At 43.5% G+C, this 18,996-nt stretch overlaps 1 protein-coding gene across 4 annotated transcripts in view; it reads left to right on the top strand.

Annotated features, from left to right (window-relative positions):
* Nucleotides 1-18,996, top strand: part of DAAM2 (dishevelled associated activator of morphogenesis 2) — a 257,388-nt gene that overhangs the window by 92,291 nt on the left and 146,101 nt on the right. For all 4 annotated transcript variants that reach the window (XM_064158321.1, XM_064158324.1, XM_064158323.1 and 1 more), the window contains one exon: nt 10,533-10,735. In XM_064158321.1, coding sequence (XP_064014391.1) covers nt 10,562-10,735 — 174 coding nt within the window. In that variant the 5' untranslated portion in view covers nt 10,533-10,561. The remainder of the gene's footprint in view (nt 1-10,532; nt 10,736-18,996) is intronic.

The raw sequence follows: 18,996 nt of genomic DNA on the forward strand, positions 1-18,996 counted from the left end.
TCTCTGGAGACTTTCAAGGCCTGTCTGGATGTGCTCCTCTGTGATCTGTGTTAGATAGTATTGTCCTGCTCCAGCAGGGGGGTTGGACTGGATGATCTCTTTGTGTCATTTCCAACCCCTAACATCCTGTGATCCTATGAATTCTTTCAGCTTTTTTGTTTGTTTATTTATTTATTTTGTTTGTTTATTTATTTATTTTGTTTGTTTTAATAAGCTGATACCAGGTGATATGTATTGGATTTGTAGGCATTAACAGGCTAACATTAGTGGTCATTAGTTGTCCAGCACATCCTGAGCATTCTTAAAGTGTTAAAAATAAACAGATTTTTGACTGCCACGTTGCATTAAGTACATTCGTGGCTCTGGGTACACCTGACAGTCTTCAAATAGCCCTTGCTTTTTTCTGACCTAGGAAATATGTCCTGAGATAGATAAGTCAAATGAAAAAAATCAAGAGGCAATCTTTAAGTCTGTGGAATGCTTTGAAATTCTCAACCATCTCAGTTTTGATGGCATAGTGTGTAAAGCAGACCAAAGCTGAGTGCTTGAGCTGGCTTGCAGAGTTCTTATACCACCTTGAGATCTGTATTCTGTTTTTGATGTGTTGTGGGAGGGAGAACTGATGAACCACCTTCAAAATGCACAGTGCTTTGCAAGCTGAGCTCTCTGCTCCTGTGGAACCATTAAGCATGGGCCATAGCTCACTGAGACTGTGCAGGGTCCCACTCATTGTCATGGATTTTCTTTCCTGTGATCTGTTTTGTGTTTGATGCTTTCCTGTCCAACATAGTAAGCAGGTGCTCTCTTCAAGAACAACCCTCCTTTCTGAATGAAAGGTTTTAACTGCACAGATTTTAAGTGGTTGGTTATGTAATTGCTCTTTTATGCTCTGGAGGCCAGAATGTTTGCCACATCAGTATGGTGACAAACCCAAATCAAAGCAATTGGGTTACTCCTGCAGATAAAACGAGTGGGTTGCTGCCTACTCCCTTTTCCCCATTGCCCATGCTGCAATTGCTGTATATTGCATCTCACATCTGTCACGTTGCATGTGACATGCATGGAATATTCCTGTGGTAATTGGAATGTGCTGTGAAGCTTATGGTCTCACCATGTGTGTTTTGAAGAAACAATATCACAGTATCACAGTATCACAGTATCATCGAGGTTGGAAGAGACCTCACAGATCATCAAGTCCAACCCTTTACCACAGAGCTCAAGGCCAGACCATGGCACCAAGTGCCACGTCCAATCCTGCCTTGAACAGCTCCAGGGACGGTGACTCCACCACCTCCCCAGGCAGCCCATTCCAGTGTCCAATGACTCTCTCAGTGAAGAACTTTCTCCTCACCTCCAGCCTAAATTTCCCCTGGTGCAGCTTGAGGCTGTGTCCTCTTGTTCTGGTGCTGGCCACCTGAGAGAAGAGAGCAACCTCCTCCTGGCCACAACCACCCCTCAGGTAGTTGTAGACAGCAATAAGGTCACCCCTGAGCCTCCTCTTCTCCAGGCTAACCAATCCCAGCTCCCTCAGCCTCTCCTCGTAGGGCTGTGCTCAAGGCCTCTCCCCAGCCTCGTCGCCCTTCTCTGGACACGCTCAAGCATCTCAATGTCCCTCCTAAACTGGGGGGCCCAGAACTGAACACAGTACTCAATATGGGCCAGGGAAGTGAGCACAGGATCAGAATGGAGCTCTTTACCTTTCCTCAGTGGGTGTATTTTGACAACCTTGAGCATGGTGCTTATTTATTCCATTCCATCATCAGTAGGTGTTGATGAAGGTAGCTGTTTCAATACCATGAAATGGTGGTGGTTTGTTACCTAGTTGAATAACATAGAGATTTAGCTTGGATTTGGGGATGAAGGGTGATTTGGTTAATGTTCCTAACCAGCATAAATTTGGATTTCTTTCTACTTCTGTGATAATGCATCATGTTTATGTGGTTTATTCTGTCATAGAGAGAGACTGAGATTTGTGGCGAGATGGAAGTGACTGACTTCATTTCCTCTCCTGTTAGCATAAACCAATGCTGGACAGTGATTCTGCATCATGCTGTTAGTCTCATGCCTCCCAAGCAGGGGAGAGCTCTTGCTACATCCACTCACACTGTGTGTCTGTTGATGTTCAGGGGAAATTCATCTCTCCAAGTGAGCACATCAATGTTTTCTGTTAGTGTTTCCTTATGTTGCAAACTGCCTTTGCAGGACTGCATGTGTTTAGTTAATCCACAGACTTTTCTTACTTGGTGCTGTTTTTCCCAAGTGAAAACTGTGGTTAATCAGCTCTCTTGCAAAGGAAAACTGCTGGCATAACAGTTTCAGGTGTCTTACTGTCTGTAGAACATGGCTTATTTAGGATATGTTTGTATGAAAATTATGATTTCTGAGATGAGAATGAAGAGTTGAGAACGTTGCTTATTTAGGATATGTTTGTATGAAAATTATGATTTCTGAGATGAGAATGAAGAGTTGAGAACATTGCTTATTTAGGATATGTTTGTGTGAAAATTATGATTTCTGAGATGAGAATGAAGAGTTGAGAACGTTGCTTATTTAGGATATGTTTGTATGAAAATTATGATTTCTGAGATGAGAATGAAGAGTTGAGAACATTGCTTATTTAGGATATGTTTGTATGAAAATTATGATTTCTGAGATGAGAATGAAAAGTTGAGAACGTTGCTTATTTAGGATATGTTTGTATGAAAATTATGATTTCTGAGATGAGAGTGAAGAAAAGGGTGAGACTGAAGAAGCAATTCAGAACCTGTAACAAAGAGGGGGACCTTGTGTGCAGTTAGCATGGATCCCATTGCATGTGGCTAAACCTTTTGATAAGACTTGGAAAAATTGCATTAGCTTAGTTATGTTTGGGGACTGGGCCAAATGGTTTAGAAATGAACACGTACACCCTGTCAGAGAAAGAGGACGTTGTTATAATTAGACCCTGGGCAAAGTTCCAGACAGTGACTCTTGACCTGAGCCGAACTACAGATGCGGCTGGGAAGCAGAAAGGGGATTGATGGCCACGAGGAGCAGGGTGTGCGGTTAGCTGCTGAAATGACAGCAGCTTGTTTGTGTTGTGCAAAAGGGTAAGCCAGTAGAAGGGAGAGGAGCTGTGGGAGGGAGTTGTGTCTGATAGTGGGATTCTCTCCAGAGTGAGATTTCTGTCGCGGAGGGGGATTCTGCCACCTACGCCGGTTGTGGCGGAGGGGAGAGATTAATTGATGCTAGAGGGTATTTATAAAAATAGATATATTTATTAACTTCAAAATAGATATATTTGTTAACTTCATGTATAGGGTTAACACTCCAGGGGGGGCGTAACCCTGAACCTGACCTTAGGGGTCTTGGCCCCTCCCCAGGGGTGGGCCACACTCCAGGTGATGGTTAGCCCACTCCCCCCACTTCTTGTGGTATAAAAGAGGAGCACTTCCTGCTCCTCATCCTCTTTTGCCTTGGCTCCCTCTTGATCCACACACTCATACTGCATACCAGCACACCACGTGGCAGCCACGAGGCAGAGACACCATCACACTACTCGGGTTGTATCCATCCCTGTTTGTATTTTGCTGTTTTCCCTTCCTTATCCTTTGTAAACTCCCCTACCTCCAATACCTTTTCTAAGTTATTGTTAAACTTTTCCTTTTTAACTTCCAAATCGAGTGAGATTGATTTATTTGGGTGTCCTTTCCTTTCTCTCTCTCCCTGTCTTTTGGAAAAGGAGGGGGAAGAGGGGAGGGCACTCTATAAATTCTATAAATTGTCATTTGGTCTACTAAAGTTATTAGAGTCTCTGGGAACTTGCATTTGAACCCAAGACACTTCAATATTTTCAACTCTCACCACCCCCAACCACTGAACTTTAATAGTAATATTTGTCCTACACGGTTATGAAGACGTTATGGGAATATATATCAAACATTAACTATTAGAACAACTAGCATACGTTCAAACTATTAACAGAGAGAGCTTCCCCGTGGCTTAGTGCCGCTTGGGGTCATATACTACTTGCCCAGCAAGGGTGGGCTGAAAGCTGTTTTCTGCTCTATGGCAGAGATAATAGAAATTACAGAGGCATTCAAGTATTTACTCACTGTTCTGATTAATCAATAATCACCTTCCAGAGCTATCTCACAGCCTATGCCTAGTGTCCAGTTCTTCAGGGTCTCTGCCTGTGGACTTTGAGGCTGGAATCCTCTGGCTTCAGGGCAAATGGCAGTCTCTGACCTTGTGCTGCTGATTTCTTCTCAGTGCTCTCTCCAGGGATAAGTAGGCAGGATCACAGGTGCAGAGGCAGGATTCTGTGCAGTCTGAGCACGGGTCTAAAGCTGGCTACTCAGGCCAATCGTGTGCGGACAAGTGGGTCTGCTCCTGGCAACGTGTGGCAGTGGTGCACACCAGGTAATCACAGAAAGGCAGGCATAAGTGAGCTCTGCAAGGATGGACGCAGGCAGGCAAGCAAGCAGTGTGGGCAAGGCTGCACCTGAGCCTGTGCACCCCTATTTATTAAATGTGGGCCAAGAATTAATAGCCCATTGGCCACCAAAATGACCAATCAGGTTGGCAGTCAGCCAAACCTTCCCATACTAGGCAAAACCCACAGGCCTGGACTCCAAATATGGGAATCACGTGAGTCCAGCACTCGGCAGGCACGAGCTGGGCATGTGGGGACTTACACAATCAGGTGTCCTGGGCAACTGACTTTATGGCCCTGGTCTGTTGTGCCCCTTTGTGCTTGTTTAATATGTTTACCCCTGGTGCAGGCAGAGAGATATGTCCAGGCAGGGCAAGGCATAAATAAGCCTATTTTCAGGCTTACAGACCCTCCACAACGATTTCCCACTGATTCTTGCTAGAGGTGTATATAGAAAAAATAACTGTACATGTTCCCTTTGTACAACCCCTTTCCATGTGAGAAGCTGAAATGCAACAGAGCATTCATTAGAACACAGTGCCCACCTTTCCTTATTTTCATGCATTTTTATGATGGTGTTTGTATCTCAAAAGGAAAAGATGCCAGTTTCTTCATTTTCTTTGTTGCCTGCCCCTGCTTCCTCTCCACATCCTTTGGAAGGACATTTCCCCCAGGTTTCGTTCTTGACCAAGAAAAGGCAAAAGAGAGAGAAGAAAAGGAAAACATCAATTTGAAAGGCTAGCAGAAAATGTTCATTTTGTTTAAAACTACATCTACCAACAAAAATCAAGGAGGTGTAGTTATTTCTCAAATACAAACGGTGCAAATTAAGTAAAAGCCCCTCAGAATCCACTCATTAAATGATTCAATTCTGAAATACCTGTGCTGGATTCCTCTTTCTCTCATCCCTCAATCGTTCTTATTTTAAAAGTATCTAGACACTTCACCTACCTGCAGTTACAGTGATGTAGCAATACAAAAGTGCCATTTCCCCCCCTCTGTGTCAGAATTAATTTGCTACATGCTACTTACAGATTCACCTGGAAAATGCCAGTGTTAGGAGTGTGAGTTGTGTAATAAAATGATGGTTTGTGAAAATGAGTCAAGAAAAGACTGGATGAGGCATTTAGTGCCATGGTCTGGTGGGGGTTGGTCTCTTCTGCCAGGCAACCAGCAACAGAACAAGGGGACACAGTCTCAAGTTGTGCTGGGGGAAGTCTAGGCTGGATGTTAGGAGGAAGTTGTTGCCAGAGAGAGTGATTGGCATTGGAATGGGCTGCCCAGGGAGGTGGTGGAGTCAGTGTCCCTGGAGGTGTTCAAGAAGAGACTGGATGAGGCATTTAGTGCCATGGTCTAGGTGAGTGGCTAGGGCTGGGTGCTAGATTGGACTGGATGATCTTGGAAGTCTCTTCCAACCTGGTTGATTCCATAAAGTTACTGTTCCTGTGAGTTCTCTGTGCTTTGGAAGAGCAGTAAAAGCTAAGTAGCCTTGCTGAGATCCTTGAGTAAGTGTCCCAAGGAACAGATGACAGCTTTGTATTAAAAAAAAAACAAAACCAAAGCAAAACAAACCCAACAACAAACAAATCAAACAAACAAAAAGCCCAAGCCAAACAAAATACACATAGAAATGAAAGTAGAAAAACCAAACCAAAACCCAACACCAAAAAATCCAGCACAGGAACAAGTGCTACGGGGTATATTTGTCAGCTTTCTGGATGGCAAAGTCCTGGAGAATGATCATTCAGCTCATAGGTGGAGCTGTTTGGAGTGAAAGCTGAGTAATGAAATGTCATTGCAGTACACAGCCTATGGTGCCTTCACCAAAGCAGTAGAAATGTTGGCTTTCATACCCAATTACGTAGGACTAATTGCCTGGTAAAGTACCTCTTTTGGAGGAGTGCTTACCAAAGTCTTAACCAGAGCTCATAATGGGAGATGTTATAATCCTGACCCTTCAGTTTTTCCATGCCCCAGAGAATCACAAAGTCACAGAATGGTAGGGGTTGGAAGGGACTTTCAGAGATCATCCAGTCTAAACCCCCTGCCAGAGCAGGGTCACCCAGGGTAGGAACACATCCAAGTGGGTTTTGAATGTCTCTGGAGAAGGAGACTCCACAACCTCTCTGGGCAGCCTGCTCCAGGGCTCTGGCACCCTCACCATAAAGAAGTCTCTCCTTGTGTGGAGGTGGAACCTCCTGTATTCCAGCTTGTACCTGTTGTTCCTTGTGCTGTCACTGGGCACCACTGAAAAGAGCCTGGTACCTTCATCTTGACACCCACCTCTCAGATATTGGTAGATATTAATCAGATCTGCTCTCATCCTTCTTCTCTCCAGACTAAACAATGATGGTTCCTTTAATGGTTGGAAAGGAGACATCTAGACAGTGGGCCAGAACTTGGTTTTATAACTTAAATGATGTAAAAGTAGTTTTATTGTATGTAGATCAGGTTTGTGTCATTGATTCAAGTTCCTTCCAAAACATTTTGTCAGAGTAACATGTTCTGAGCTTATCTGTGGCCAGACTAGCATAAAGAGCATTCCTCTCAGAGTAGTGCCAGAGAAGGTGGCCTGGGGTGGATGTGTTCAACTTCTAAAGCTTGCTTCTGAAATCTTTTCAGAACTGAATCATAGAATATCAAGGGTTGGAAGGGACCCAAAGAGATCATCGAGTCCAACCCTCCTGCCAGAGCAGGACAATAAAATCTAGCTTAGCTCACACAGAAATGCATCCAGACAGGCCTTGAAAGTCTCCAGAGAAGGAGACTCCACGACTTCCCTGGGGAGCCTGTGCCAGTGCTCTGGGACCCTTACAGTAAAGAAGTTCCCCCTTGTGTTGAGGTGGAACCTCTCTTACTGCAGCTTACACCTATTGCTCCTTGTCCTACCAGAGAGAGCAAGTGAGCAGAGCCTGTCCCCTCATCCTGACCCCCAGCTCTCAGATATTTATAGACATTAATTAAATCCCCTCTCAGTCTTCTCTTCTCCAGACGAAAAAGCCCCAGGTCCCTCAGCCTCTCCTCATCAGGTAGTGCTCCACTCCCCTAATCATCCTCATAGCTCTCTGCTGGACCCTCTCCAGCAGATCTCTGTCCCTCTTAAACTGGAGAGCCCAAAACTGAACACAGTATTCAAGATGAGGTCTCACCAGGGCAGAGCAGAGGGGGAGGAGAACCTCCCTTGATCTGCCAGATACACTCTTCCTAATACACCCCAGGATCCCATTGGCCACAGGGCACATTGCTGTCCATGGACAACTTGTTATCCACCAGCACTCCCAAGTCCCTCTCCAAAGGGCTGCTCTCCAGCAGATCACCTCCCAGCCTGTACTGGTGCAGTTTGTTATTCCTCCCCAGATGCAGGACTCTGCACTTATCCTTGTTGAACTTCATCTGGTTCCTCTGTGCCCAGCTCTCAGTCTGTCCAAGTCTTCCTGGATGACCACACAGCCTTCAGCTGTACCATCAAGCCTCCCAGTTTTGTGTCATCAGCAAACCTGCTGAGCAGACATGTCTGTCTGTCTGACTGTCCGTGCCCTCATCAATGTCATTGATGAAGGTGTTGAACAGCACCAGACCCAGCACTGATCCCTGGGGGACTCCCCTAGTTACAGCTCTCCAGCTGGACCTGGCACCATTGATCATGACTTTTTGAACTCTGCCTTGTAGCCAGTTCCTAATCCACCGTGCAGTCTGCTCTTCCATCCCATACTTCCTGAGCTTGCTCACTAGGATGTCATAGGAGATGAATCTTCTAAATCTCCCCACTGAGAGGAAACAGATATAACCATACACAGGGTTGTGCTAGGTTTGAGGACATCGTGGTTTTGCTGACTGAATCTGTGTTGGAGGTCAATTCCAGGGTTAGATTTGCCTTCAGCATCTCACAGTGAGAATCCAGTGTTAAGAATGTGCTTTAGAAACCAGCATCACCTTCAGCTGGTCCTGCTCACCACCCCTCTTAGAGACTGACTGGAGAGCAAAGGAAAGAGAGCATGCCAGAAGACAGGGCTTGGTACCAGCTCACTTTCTTTTCAGCTACATGAGAATTGCAGCTGATGCCCTTCCAGAGCATAAGAGAAGGTGCTAGATAAATGTATTCCAGCACAGAGTAGGAGAGGTAATTCCTGCCAAGTATATAGTGACACGGAGTGGAGGTTTCGGTGGTTTGGGCTTTTGGTTTCAGTTATTTTTGGTGTTCATTTGTTTGTTAGTGGCTTAGTTTTTTCTTACACCAGCATGCTAGTCTCTACACAGAAAGGCCTAGAACTTTTGGCTGTGTGCATCATGTTCAGTCACACTATGCAACTGCTGTCCTAACGGTGCTTTTCCTAGCAGAGCTACTCAGGCTCTGAGAGAGCTCAAAGCAGCCTTGTTCTGGCAAGCAAACAGACCAAAGCATTGTAGGGCAGGTTAGGGCAGCAACTGCTCTGATGACAAAGCTCAGCTGTGTTGCTGCTGATAGAACAACCAGCATCCTGTGGTCCCATTCACCTGCCACCTCCCTCACTGCTTCTCTGCCCCATACCTAAGGAGTGGGCTTCACTCCCTACGGATATGGCTTATTCTACAGATTAAGTGAAAGAGTGAAGTCCTTAAAAATTACAGCACCAATAAGCCCCTGAGCTGTCAAACAACAAGTCCCTTAAAAGGGCAAAATATGCAGCTCTTTGGGCTGCACAGATCCCTCCTTTCAAACTGCTGGCAGGAGACTTCCTGTTTGGATGGGCTGCTCCCAAACGGTGTTGTGTGCTGAAATCAGTCACTTCCCACCTCCTCCTTCAGGCCTCCTTTTGCCTCCCTTTACACTCCTGATACCAAAGCCTCTCAAGCCTGGGCCCTGTCAAGATGGGATCTGGCAGCTCAGATATAAATCTGAAAGTGTGCATTAGCACTGTGTGCATAAAGCAGCCCAAACTGGTTACGTGTGTTTAAAAATGGGATAGCTGAAATAGTCCTGGCCATAAAGAGTCAGTGTTCAGTGGTCTGGCTCCAGAGTGGTGAGGAACTGATTTCTGCTTCAGTGTCTGGTTTATTTTGACCAAAGAGGATACCTTTGGGGGATTCTTCCATGTATTCTGAGTAAATTCTCCAGTATATGCTTTTTACTCCAGATACTTTGATTCCAGTGCTGCAGGACTGAGAGAAAGGCCAGTACTACCATCCAATGGTAACATTCAGCCTTGGCTACTGAGCATGACTGATAAATCTACCTGCTGGCAAGTCTGAGTTTGTAAATGTGTTTTAGAAACCTTGGGAGGAGTGATTCTGCACTGTCCTGGAAGAACATATGAGGTGTTCAAGAGAAGCCTGGATGAGGCACTTGGTGCCATGGTGTAGTTGACTGGCTAGGGTTGGGTGCTAGGTTGGACTGGATGATCTTGGAGGTCTCTTCCAACCTGGTTGATTCTATGATTCTATAATATTAAAGCTTAGCTACGTTGTCTAGCTTGAATATTCATTTCAACCATTCTGTTCTCTTCCACCTATAATACCAGCAATGTGGTGGTTTGGGTGTTTCCCCCGCCCCCTGACTTTAGAAATCACCCAGGCCAGACTCAGCTGGCTCTGGAAATGTGAATGAAGCTTATATTTACAGCTAGCACAATATACAAGCAGCTATTTACAGTAGATACAGTTATAGACAGAAATAGACAAGGGAAAAGGTAATACAGAAACACAACAGCCCTCCCAGAAACCTGAGTGCCCAGGAGGGGCTCCCAACTGCCCTTTCACCTTCCCCCTACCCCTTTCAACCTTATCCCAGTCCCAAGGAAGAATGGAGATTTGGCCAGGGTGGTTAGGAAGCAAAGTGGATTAGTCTAAAATGGAGGCTGAGGTTAGAGAGATGCAGCTCAGCCAGCAGCCTGAGTGAGAGTGGCTATCTAATGTTTTTATTCTTGTTCCTATACATCTCAGCAAGCCTGTGAGCAAGGTAGACATCAGCCTTGTTTTTCTTTCACAGCCTGTAATCTAGTTCTTCCCACCAAAACATTCTAGCCTGCTTCAAACTAGCACAAGTAATAACCATTTTAAGTGCAGAAAGCTGCACAGATCCAGTGGTCTTGTTCATCATTTAATGCCTGCTGGTTTGGTTTTGTTTCGTGTCTCCCTGCAGAACATGATCAGAAGATAGCATCGTACACCATGATCATGGCGCCCCGGAAGAGGAATCGTCATGCGTTGGGGTTTCTTTGTTGTTTCGGGGGCAGCGACCTCCCTGAAATCAACCTCAAGGACAACAACCCACTCCAATTTCTTGAGTTTTCTGTCCCAATCCCACCAGCAGAAGAGCTCAATGCCAGATTCTCCGAACTTGTGGTAAGTGTCTGCTGGCAGATTGATGCGTTTTGGAGCGCTGAACACTTAATAGACTTGTTAGGGATAGGAAAAAAACCCTTCTCCCTTGGTGGGAGGAAGATGACAAATGACAGGATGGATGACAGTGCCAGTGGGTGTACAACAAATGATTAAGTATACTTATCAAATGATTAAGTGTACTTATTTGCTCTCGTAGCACTGTGCACTTCTCCAGACTGGCCATATTAGTAGGAACATAGTAAGTTCTGTAGAGAATGAGTACCTGACAGTCAATTTCCTGCTAACAACTTTGGAATAAAATCTCCTCTATAATATAGTGCAGTGGAAAATCTTAGTCTGTGGACCTGTGAAATAAGGACTACAGTGTTCTGTTGATCAGTAACATACTGCTGGTGAGGTGTAAGAATCAGGTGACCATGCTAATTATGTTTCACCAGCCAGTTGCCTTTGAACCATGAAATAGTACTGCTTGCAGCAACAGACATAAATAGGAAGGGATGCAGTTGTTTTGGTGAACTTTGTCACTTGCTGTTGTGGTAGATGCTGCAAATTCCAGTAGCAGGCACTTGCTTATGTGTGCCTGGCATCAAATGGCTTAGCTGTCTTTGCCCTTTTGTTTGGCCTGCACAGGTCATAGAGCTGTGTTGTTTTGCAACCTGCGCTGTAAAGGTGATGTCCACTTGATGCAGTTGGTTAGGTATCTCTTTGCTGCTCTGAGATTGGAGTTTATGTGAAGTGTGTATAGTCTGAGTGATACTACCTAAGTGAGGAACAGAACAGAAAATACTAGATCTCAGAATTATGGAAAACTCCCAGGAATCTTTCTACACTGCACTTACAACATGAGCCCAGTAAATTCTTGTCCATTACCATGGCTTAAAATTCTATAGCAATGAAAAGAACTGTATGATTTTTGTGTGCAAGTGAAAGTTAGTATATGGACAACTGTAGTCTTCCACTAAATACAGCTTGTCAGATCAGTGGGCTGACAGCCTAGCCCAGGCTTCTGTTTCAAAATCAGGTGAAAAGCAGATGCCTAAAGACAATGTAAGATGTAGCCATAAGGTGCTCTTCTCTGAAATACTCTATAAGTCCCTAAAAAATTTCATTGCAAGGACTTCTTCAGCCAAAGTTGCTTTCTGTGTACACAGTAAATTGGTATGGATTCCTTTTTGGTTAACTGTTTCCGTCTTCCCTAGCACCCACAAGTGTTACTATTGTATGCTGGGGTGTGGAAAGGAGTCGGTGGGATTTGCAGCTGCTTCTGGAAGAATGAGGTGTGCAGTGGAAGAGAATCTACTTCTGAATGAGTAGTAGATGAGGAATCTTACAGAGATCTCACAAAATCCTGATGTATATTTAAGTCTTTGGGGTTTATGTGACTCTACTTGAGTCGATGCACCTGATTGACTGTAGAAAATTCTTCTTATCTCCCACGAGTAAGAGTATAATCAGTAATCTGCCCTGCTGTCAATGTGTTTCTAGGTGCCAATTAAGCATTGCAGAGCTTTAATTGCTGTATCAAAGTTCACCTCTTTCCAATACCGGGTTTCCTGAAGACATCACCAAAAGACAGGCTTTGTTCTTGAACTTGGCTTGCTAGAACTTGCCCTTGTTTACATTTGGGTCATAATGAAAGGTCTGTTTTAGTTGCTGCTGGGCTTTTGCTTGCTGATAAGTTTCAATGAGGAGTTTGAGAATTTGTGGGGTATGAAGGGTGCTTATAGCTTTTTTTTTCTGGTTTATGCCTGGCAAATACTGGTATTCCAAATGCTTGTGGCAAAACAACTTACAGCTGCTTTATGGAAATTTATCAACCAGTATGACTTATAATGTTTCTGGCACAAAATTTAATGACAAGTATATATGATGATCTGTAAAAAAACAAAACAAAACAACTTTGGCCTCAGAAATTTGAGTTTCTGGTCTGTGCTGTAACTTATTAAATGTGCTGACAGCCTGGAGCTGGTGTATACATTTCAAACAAATGAAGCTATTGAAATGAAAATAGATCATATTAATGTTCCTATGTTTAATGATAGTACCCTTGCCATAATTTCATGAGGAGGAAGCTGGGAGAGAAAAGTGCTATTTTTCAGAAGGTGAATGGTGTACATCATTTATTTTTCTATAGCACTCAGATAGGAGGGTGATGTACATCCATAGGAGTTCCCAGATAGGCAGGTAACATGAGAGCAGTAAGGGCTTTGTAAGTGAGAGAACCTGGGCTAGAAACTGGCCTGCAGAATGTGGAATTTGCTTGGAAGCACTAGTTTGTCTACAGGTCTGTATTAGTGCATGCTCTATGAGACACTAAAATAAACCAGACTGCATCTGTATTGACAGCTCAGATGAGATTTTAATTAGATTAGAAAGATTCAGTCTGTAAATGTGCCAGTGTAAATCAGCGACCTGGAAGTGCATGAGAGGGCTCTGTGCTGTGTACTAGCCTCCCTGCTGCTTGTCTGTTAGAGTCTAGTCTGGCTGCACTTGTACTATATATAAAACCCAGATTTGAGTATAAAGCCTTTTGACCCAAATCCCCAAGTGAAATGATGACACCAACGTCATCTGAGATCTGTAGTGAGAAGAGCATTTGTGTTAGCTCTCTGAAGCAGACCTGGAGGATATAGCCTCGTCTTGCCATCTGCTCTACAAAGGATATGATGAAACACTGGTGTGCTTGAAATGATTTTTAAAAGCCTTGTTTTTCCCCTTGTTGCACTTAAAATCTGGGGCATTCTCCCACATAGGAGTTAAAGACAAGAAGAGCTTAGCCTAGCTGTGATAGGAAAGCCTTCCTTGTGATGAATTTTCCAGTCTGGTAAATATTCAGTATATTTCTCCATGGACCTTTTGAGGGCCAGAAGCATGTCTTTTCTTGTGATCCTTAAGTTACTTTAGTGAGAAGTGAAGTTGGAGATGCCCATTTTACAGCAGAAGGAAGTAGGAAAGTGTCAGGATCTTTTATTTGTTGCCAGACCACTCTAGAGCCTGCAAACTTGCTTGTGTAGACTGCAAGCTCAGGGAGGTATACATGTCTGGGCTACTTTGGAAGATGCACCCACACTAACCAACTGAGTAACAGCAGCTGCCCAACTGGACTCTGACTGAAGCAGTGGTTGTCAAATAACAAGTTAATTCTTATTTCAGCTGAAATATCTGCTCTCTGTGCTGCTCAACCAGGGGAAAAAAAAAACAGTTCTAGGATGGATCAGAGATATTTATGCTACTTTAAAGCTGGATGCTGTGATTAGGCCTTTCCTTCTTGATTAGAAAATTGAAACAGAAAGGATTACTCCCAACAAAGGCCAAATTCAATCTTGATTTATTTGGGCATATGTGCAGGGAGTAGGTCTGAATGAAGACTATGGCTCAAAATGTTTTAGCCTGCTTTCGTTTGGTCTCAACAGAATATCTACTAGTTCTCAGGTTGTTTTCTAGCAATGCTTGCTCTGGGGCTGATGCAGTGTTAACAGTACAGGTAAGTCCTTGTCAGAAGTCTAGATGCACAGATGCCAATCAAACGCTTGTGACCACTTTAGCATCTTTCCTTCAAGGAACATGCAAAGAACAGAAAAGGCCTAGAGACTGGGATAGTGGTGTGGTTCTATACCTTGTAAATTGTAAAACCAGCCCTCCCTGACTATCAAGGCTGTTCAAGCCAGCATCACTTCTTTTTACTTCAGTCTCTTTTCTAAGCTCTGTATACTACCACTATGTAGTAAAGCACTGCTGCACTTGGTGGTCTATTCATTGGGTGCCAAGCTGGTTTTGTGCCTGCTAGGAAAAAATGGCTGTGCTAAGCACATGTGTTTTTCCTTGCACAGATTTCTAGTCTGAACAGAAACTGCAGAAGAATCTGGAAGAACTGTTGCAAGGCAAGGAGAAATATTTTCTATCGTGAAACAATTTCTCCATGTTCTTGTTCACGTTTGTTCCTCATGTTGGTTAATAATAGCATGCTGCTTGACACTAAAGGTTTTGCCATATAGACCTCTGTTACACCAAAAACTTGTTCTCCCATGTGAACCATGCCAAGAAGGGTAACTTACATGCTGGAAATTTAGGGAAAGCAGAAAAATGTAAAGACTTTTCCCAGCACAGAGCAAAGTGCGGTGTAAAGAGCTTATTGCTTTTTTTGGTTCTTTTGTTAGAGGGTCTGTTGGAAATGGTCATGGTATTTGAGAACGTGGAGTTCAGGATTATCTACTGTAGGATGGAAGGCCCATGGGGATGAAGCAGAGTTGCCTTTTGAGTTGCTGTTTTCAAAGTTGATCATACTATTGTAGTATAAAAGCGTTAATGATGTTGTCTTTGTCTCAGTTACCTGCACCACGTTAGATTCTTGCATCTCTCAAATCTTTCCCAATGTTTACTGTTGCCTCCTCTTAGAATCATAGAATCAATCAGGTTGGAAGATACCTCTGAGCTCATCCAGTCCAATGTAGCACCCAGCCCCAGCCAGTCATCTAGACCATGGCACTAAATGCCTCATCCAGTCTTTTCTTGAACACCTCCAGGGACGGTGATTCCACCACCTCCCTGGGCAGCCCATTCCATGCCAGTCACTCTCTCTGTGAAGAACTGCCTCCTAACATCCAGCCTATACCTCTTAGTCTTGGCTTTGAAGCCTTCTGGTATTGAGATCGAGTGGGAGAATGACTGGATTCTTCTGTCATGGTTTGCTTCCCTTACATTGTGTTTGAATCTGGTTTTGTTTTGGTGGTTATTTTTTTCTTTTTCTATTTTTCTTCCCCTCAGAGTGCCTAAATAAGGAGGTTTATGGACTTCATATAGTCACAAAAGCATTTAACCTGTATTACTGTTTATGATCCTCCCAGACTTTTCCACTTATGCCACAAAAATGTGGGTACGACTGAAACCTTAACCTTGGTTTCTGTAACACCAGCTGCAAGAACATGGAACCGTGTCTCTTCTTAACATAACTTTAAATTCAACTCTTAATCTCTCACCTTGTAACATCTAGTCCCATAACATTTAGTGATGCTTTACAGGGCATCACAGATGGCTTTTTGCTTTGTCCTCTTGACCACGAGTCTCACTTGTTTTTTCTGCCCATTTAGCACATCCCTTCCACACTAAATCAGTGTCTTCATCTTGTCCTGAAGCATAACTATAGAACAAGTGTAATAATTGGCTGTTGTCATATCTTTTGTTGTGTTCTGTTGATTTCTTGGCTTTCCAGAGTTGCCAGCACTTTTATTCCAGAATACTGAAGAATGTGGAAGGAGTCAACTGGTCTACTCCAAGCACATAAGCCATACACATGACTGGTATCTTTGCTAGTTCTTTAAGGACAGAGATGAAGGAATATCAGGGTCACTGGGCACACATTTCCAGTAGCATGAGATGAAGTGATCAGTGATGGAAGGTTTGGGAAAACTGTGCTCTTTGCTTGCTCTGTAACATCTCAGCACATCTATTTCTTCTTTGCTGTTACAAAGAATAAAATTCAGTGCTTATATTTTTCTCTTCCCAGGGGAGACAAAGTTGAGGAGAAAATAAAGTAAAATGAGGTTTATATTGAAAGAGATTAAGATACAGCATGAACATTTCAGATAATTTGTTTAATAAGAGGAAGCAAAACTATTTCTGAACAAGATATCACTTTGGCACGTGCTGGATAACACATCTTCAGCAAGAGCCACAGGGACATGAGATCCACATCTAAATAATTGCAGTAGTGGTTCCCACTGCAGACAACTGATTTAGAGGTAGCAAGCTTCATTTTTAGTTCTCTTTTGCAAGACATTTGATATAAAGTATACAACATAAGGTTCAATATGTTGAATAAATGATTCTATAGATGACTAGTCCCATTGAAACTTGTCAAGTCCTAGCTGTGGCAATGTTCATATGGCCTCTCTTTAGCTCTGCAATTGGGTAAAAAAAGGGCAAGGACTGCCTCCATTGTGGTCACACCTGTTGATATAGATTGCCTGAAATATTAGTCAGTGTAGGTACAAGAGGTGTATGTAGGTACAAGAGAGCATCGAATGTGCTGCTGTGTTTCTCCACGTTTGTTGAGGGCTCTGGATTGCAGAGTTCTCTGTTTCTTCCCCGGCTCCTTGTAATACTTTTGAGGAACAGATATGAAGAGCTGCCTGTTTTGTCTCCTGGCTCACAGTGTGGAGCACCACCTTGTGAGAGAAGCACCCTCCATGTCTGAAGATTATTTAGTCCTAAGTTTCTCAGTGAAAGTTTGTGGCTTGAGAGATGCGCATTTTAGGTCCTCACTCCAAACCCCAAATGTGTGTGCTGCTGATAACAGTATTTAATAACATCCCTGGAGGTGTTCAAGAAAAGCCTGGATGAGGCTCTTAGTGCCATGGTCTAGTTGACTGGCTAGGGCTGGGTGCTAGGTTGGACTGGCTGATCTTGGAGGTCTCTTCCAACCTGGTTGATTCTATGATTCTATATGATTTGAGTATTTCAGTTTCAAATTGTCAGTCTTCATAGTTACTCTTTCATTTTCTTTTTAATACAGTGATTTGATTTAATTTCTGTGTCACTTGCTCTGCATGTAAATCGTAGTTTCAGACTACACCTCTGACTGGCCTATGACTTTGAGCTGTGGGTCAGTGCAAATTTGTTCACAGCCTTAATTTAAAAGTGCCTCTATGCCATTTGCCTATTAAAGGAAGTTCATTTGTTTAATGTGTCCATCCACTCATTGCTTTTCTGTAATGAATGATTGTACCTAATCAGTCAAGAAGGTTGTGTAGTGCCAAACGCAATCAAGATCTGGAGAGGTCCTTCATTTTTGTTTGCATATGATAAGCCCTGACTCCAGCAAACGGGGAGGTTTTGCTGACCATGGCTTAGTGGAAACTCCCCAACCTAATTGTGTCCTTTCTTGCACCTAATGAGAATGGGTTAGTAGAAGCTGTAAGAAAATATTGGTGGTGAGACAAATCCACTCTTTTTCAAGACCAGAGGCTCATATCCTGAAGAAGCCTTAGCAACACCATTTACTCACTATCTGAGCAAAATACACTGTCTATAAAGGCAGAAAAAAAAGCAAAGCTCTGAGACAGCAAGTAATTTTTTTTGCTGGTGGGAACCAGGCCACAGAAACATTTCTTTTTCTTGGGTCAGTTTATGGTTGTCAGATTAATGTATTTCATTCACTCAGATGCAGTAGCCTTCTATTGTATATAATAACACCAAAAATGTTGGGTGGTTTAAGATTCTGAAGCAGTTAGGGACTGAGGCATGGAAGGCAGAAGCTCTTCATGGTATCATAGTCTGGCTGTTGTGCACAGATGTTCCTTTACGTCCAGCACAGTTCTTCAGTCTCAGATTGTACACACCCAGGATATGTTTTTCCTTTTTCTTCCTGCTCTTCCAAGAGAACCTATTTTACAAGTCTTCCAAGTTCAATACATGTGCACAAGTCCCTAATTCTAATGCACCTGTCACTATAATCACTAAAAGCACTGTAGCTTTTCAAGTCCCAATATGTAAGAGGCATTACATTTTATGCTGTGTGGCAGAGACAGCCTCTCCCTTCAGACACTCACCTGTATATGGGGTCCTGTGATAAGGATAGGCTTGTGGATCTGAATGCAATATCAGCACTTCCACTCTCCAAGTTCTCTGCCACTAGGTACAACTGGTTGGCAACTCCTAGCTCCCTGCCCAACTGTAAGAAGCAGCAGTTACTATGATTCTATTCTGTGATAAGAAGAGCATGATCTGTGAGCCAGGCCTTGCACTCCATGTCTGAGAATCAACATGGCTGTGTAAACCAATGCAAACTGAGACCTGAGCTTAGTTGCTGAATTCTGAATGTGAAGAAACTGGAGGTGTAACCAAAGTACTTGTGTAGTTATAAGGCTTTTTGTGCAGGGATGCACTCTTTTGTAGGTCTTGTTGCTTTACTATAAAACTTCTGGTCTGGTTGTTACCTCCTATAAAGCAGTTCAGTTCCACTGAAGACAGTACTGGCATTATATCATTCTGTGTTGCCTGTGTGGTGCTACCTTCTCTGTGGTGCTTACTAGATTCCGAATATCCCAAGCAGAGCATACTGTCCACCTTTCTGAAAGGTGGGAAAGGTAGTAGGTATGGTAAGAACACTTGAAAGGAGTGCTTGAGTGTGTTCTGACTACAATGTGCTTACAGTAGACTGGAAAGAGTTGAGAGACATATTTACATATTTTTAACAGGGTAATCCTGATGTTCCCTGATAGAGGGAGTGCCTGTAGTCTATCTGTGGCATAGAGGAAGCACTA

This window comes from Pogoniulus pusillus, chromosome 18, assembly GCF_015220805.1.
Source record: "Pogoniulus pusillus isolate bPogPus1 chromosome 18, bPogPus1.pri, whole genome shotgun sequence".
Lineage (NCBI taxonomy): Eukaryota > Metazoa > Chordata > Aves > Piciformes > Lybiidae > Pogoniulus > Pogoniulus pusillus.